The sequence below is a fragment of the Nematolebias whitei genome, chromosome 3, assembly GCF_014905685.2.
Source record: "Nematolebias whitei isolate Nwh7 chromosome 3, NemWhi1, whole genome shotgun sequence".
Lineage (NCBI taxonomy): Eukaryota > Metazoa > Chordata > Actinopteri > Cyprinodontiformes > Rivulidae > Nematolebias > Nematolebias whitei.
Window position 1 is genome coordinate 41,737,047 of NC_056500.1, and position 3,810 is coordinate 41,740,856.

A 3,810-nucleotide genomic window follows, 5' to 3' on the forward strand; every position below is an offset into this window, starting at 1 on the left:
TTTACAGGTATATATACAGTACTATATAACTGTATATATGTAAACATTTGAGGAAACTATCCTTTCTAGTTTTTATGTAGCTTAAAAGTATAGTTTCCTTTGGGCTGGCCAAAGATTAATCTATGGTGGCCAAAGCCACCATTGGCCACACCTTAATTTAAGGGGTGAGAGCTTCTCCATTTCTCCTGGTTGTGAATATAAACAGTCCCTCGACTCAACAGGATTTGTCAATCTGTGCAGCCTCTTAGTGAAGTAAAAAAGACAAAAACTTTGTTCTTCTATACTGTGTAACTCCTATCCTCTTGATCTTGCACCAAAAACATTAAGGCTTACTCTCATTCTCTGTTCAATTCCATTTCAGAAAAACACTCATCAGCAAACATTCACTATTCAAATCCCTCAGTGATGGGGGGATATTGGCGTACCGCTTGTTCCCATGATGGGAGAGTTTCTTTGTCTGGGGTGGAGCATGGGAAAGCATGGTTGGAGCTTATTATAATGTGGGGCCAGCACACCAGCAAGGCTTGGTTGTCAAGAATTCAAAGTAGGACTGGCCTCATGCTTTGGCTGCACCTGTGATCATGACACAAACAGAAATAACGGTGGTGGTGGTGGGGGGGTGGGGGGGGGGGGGGGGGTTGCACCAGATAATACTGTAGATTAAAATTTAATACAGTTTGTGTGGTGGACTAAACATAAAAAGATCTAACACTGAGCTCCATGTGATGCTTAACGAATGCGCTGAAGTAAATGTTCACTGTATTTTGTGCAGCAATGCTTGATGTACGGTTTTATTAATTTTATTTATTTATGTTTTCAGGATGTGCGGCAGGCTGGAGAAGAGCCCAAAACAGAACTCTAACTCTCATGAAACACGTGGAAATGAATGACTCTGTTAAATAAAAAACTAATACAAATGAAATATCTAACTCTATTTTGTTCATTTTCATGATTTTAGAACAACTGCTCACTTTCTGGTGTATTTGGGCTTTGTTTGTTTTTACAAGGGTGAGCCAGTCTGCGGTCCGGGCGGTCGGCCGTGGGTCAGCGGCCACAAGTTGCAGTGATGTGGACGAGATTGTTAGTCTGTCCACAAATGTTTGAGTCCAAACCACAACACACCAACCTCAGAGAGACTGACAGAAAACAGGCCGATAGGAGCAGGGAAAGTCAGGACACGGTGCTGCCGAGTTCTCCTCTGAGTCGTTCTGTTAAGAAAGAAACGTAAAAAAAATTAGGAAAAAGCTCAATTAAACTCCCAACAAGGAATGTTAGAGTCTTCATGCACAAGCAGTTAAAATCTAGTGCATCTAAATTAAAATCTATTGCATGTTTCTGTGAGAACCTACTTGGCTCTGCAAACAAGGGATGAATCTGTGATTATTTAGCAGTAAAGTCTGTAAAAGCTCCATCAAAGAACAGCAGATGGACTTTAGACAGCAAGAGAGAAAAACCTTTGGGCTTCTCCCAAAAATATTCTGTCAAGCAAGAAGGGAATTTCAAGGCCCAGACCAGGACCAGTATAATTGGTGGGGCTGCACTGCCAAGCAGAAACATCCGGTGGACTTAGGGAAGCCTGGCAGGTGACCCGTTTCTCAGAGGCCAGATGGAAATATGCAGTAAGTAACAGCTGCCATGCGAGTTTGTGTGTGGCTGCAAGCGAGGCCGCCGACGGAAGAGACAGAACGAGGAGCTGATCGGGGTCGGAGGGGACAGACGTGGTTTTAGTTTTAGACTATGCAAAAATGAAGTTAAAATTAAATTAAATAAAAACCAAGTTAACAGGAGGAACAGGAAGAAGATCAGCCACCCCCAACCCTATCAACATCAAGGGTACTAAGGTGGACGCTGTGGACTGCCACAAGTACCTGGGGGTCCACATAGACAATAAACTGGACTGGACAGCTAACACCAACACCCTCTACAAGATAGGACAGCGTCCCCTTTTTTTTCTGAGGAGACTCAGGTCCTTTAACGTCTGCAGGACCACGCTGCAGATGTTTTACCACTCGGTGGTCTCCAGTGTCTTCTTCTATGCTGTGGTGTGCTGGGGCAGCAGGGTGAAGAAAGCTGATGCCAACAGACTTGATAAACTCATCAAGAGAGCTGGCTCAGTTCTGGAAGTGGACCTGCAGTCTCTGACAGAGGTGTCGGAGCAGAGGATGCTGAGGAAACTGCTCCAGATCCTGAACAACACATCACACCACCTGCATGACACACTGGACTCTTACCACAGCACCTTTAGTCATAGACAGAGACCACCAAGGTGTTCCACAGAACAACGCAAGAAGTCCTTCCTCCCTATGGAGATCAAACTTTTCAACTCCTCCCCCTTTCTACTCATAGGACAAGAAAATTAATCCTGCACCAAAATAAACATTTTAATGTTTCTGTCTGCACCTGACATGTTTTAGACCTTAATTGTTGATATTTTTATATTTTCTGTTATTTTGTATATTCTCTATTATTTTTTATATCTTGTGTGATTCCTTGTATGTTCCTTTGTACTGAAACTCTGGCACAACAATTTCCTGTGGGATGAACGAATCTTATCTTAAAAGGCTTATGACTGATAAACTCAAACAGAAGGCTTCTATGTAAATGCAAAGCTAATGCAAAAGTGAGGTGCAAATGCTTTTTAACTCGTTGCACATTGACCACACATTGTTGGAGACTACAGGACAACAGAAATGATGGCTCTGCTCAGACTGGGATCCTATGAGTACTGCAGGTATATCAGCTCCACAGAACTACACGGAAGTACTTGGAAAAAAAAAGTTTTCCTTTTCCCTCCTATTGTGTTTTATCAAATGTGACTTAGATGCTCTTTCTATAAAGAAAATAAATGTTTTTTTTACAAGCTAAATAAAAAAGTAAATAAATCTGAATGCAATGACGTGCACCTCTCATAAATGTATGTTTTATTCACAATAAAATCCAGTAAATAGATCAGATATTTGAACATAGTAATTTTGCCCTTTTTTGTGAAGAAAAACAAGACAGTTTTGGACTTCATGACAGCAACATGTTTAATAATTGTAGGGACAGGTTTACCACTGTGAAGCTTACACTCTTTTTTTAACACCAGCCTGTAAATGTTTATGAACTGTGGACCAGTTGTTGGAGTTGTTGGAGAAGAATGTCCCAATGTTGTCTGATGTAGGATTCTAGCTGCCAAACAGCCTTGGATCTTCTTTTCTGGATTTTTTGTGTCATGATGCACCAAATGTTTTTAATTGGTGCCAGGTTTGGATTGCAGGCAGACCAGCTCAGCACCCAGACTCTTCTACTATGAGGCCATGGGTTCATAGTAGACAGCAGCATGCATGCTATTCTGATGGATGCTTTCCCTGAAAAAAATGTCACCTGGTTGAAGCACGTTTCTAAAACCTGCATGTTTCTGCATTGATGATTTCTTTCCAGTTGTCGAAGCTTCCCATGCCAGAGGCATTAATGCACCCCCATACCATCAGAAAGGCAGGCTTTTGAACTCTGCATGGTAACAGACTGGGTGGTTCCTCTCCTTGTTTTAGTAGGGTGGACGTGGGGTCAAGTTCAAGTCATGTTTATTTGTCATACACAGGGTTAACAGTACAATGAAATGCTTAGGATGAGAAGAACTGATGTGACTCACTAAAAAATCAAAGAACAAACCAACAAGAAATACTAAAAGCATGCAATAAGGGTACACAAAAAAGTACCGAAAAGTGAAAAAGTAATTATAATATTTACAACGTCCTAAAGAGAGATAGTAAACAACAACATGATAGAATATTACGGTTCAGCAGGATGAATTTGAATGAATAAGTC

At 41.4% G+C, this 3,810-nt stretch overlaps 1 protein-coding gene across 1 annotated transcript in view; it reads left to right on the forward strand.

Annotated features, from left to right (window-relative positions):
* The window catches only part of LOC119408135 (endoplasmic reticulum resident protein 27), a 16,387-nt gene extending 15,505 nt beyond the window's left edge, over nucleotides 1–882 (forward strand). The window contains exon 7 of the mRNA XM_037674973.1: nucleotides 821–882. Within this exon, the coding sequence (XP_037530901.1) occupies nucleotides 821–862 (42 nt within the window). The 3' untranslated portion in view covers nucleotides 863–882. The remainder of the gene's footprint in view (nucleotides 1–820) is intronic.
* Nucleotides 883–3,810: the final 2,928 nt, after the last annotated feature.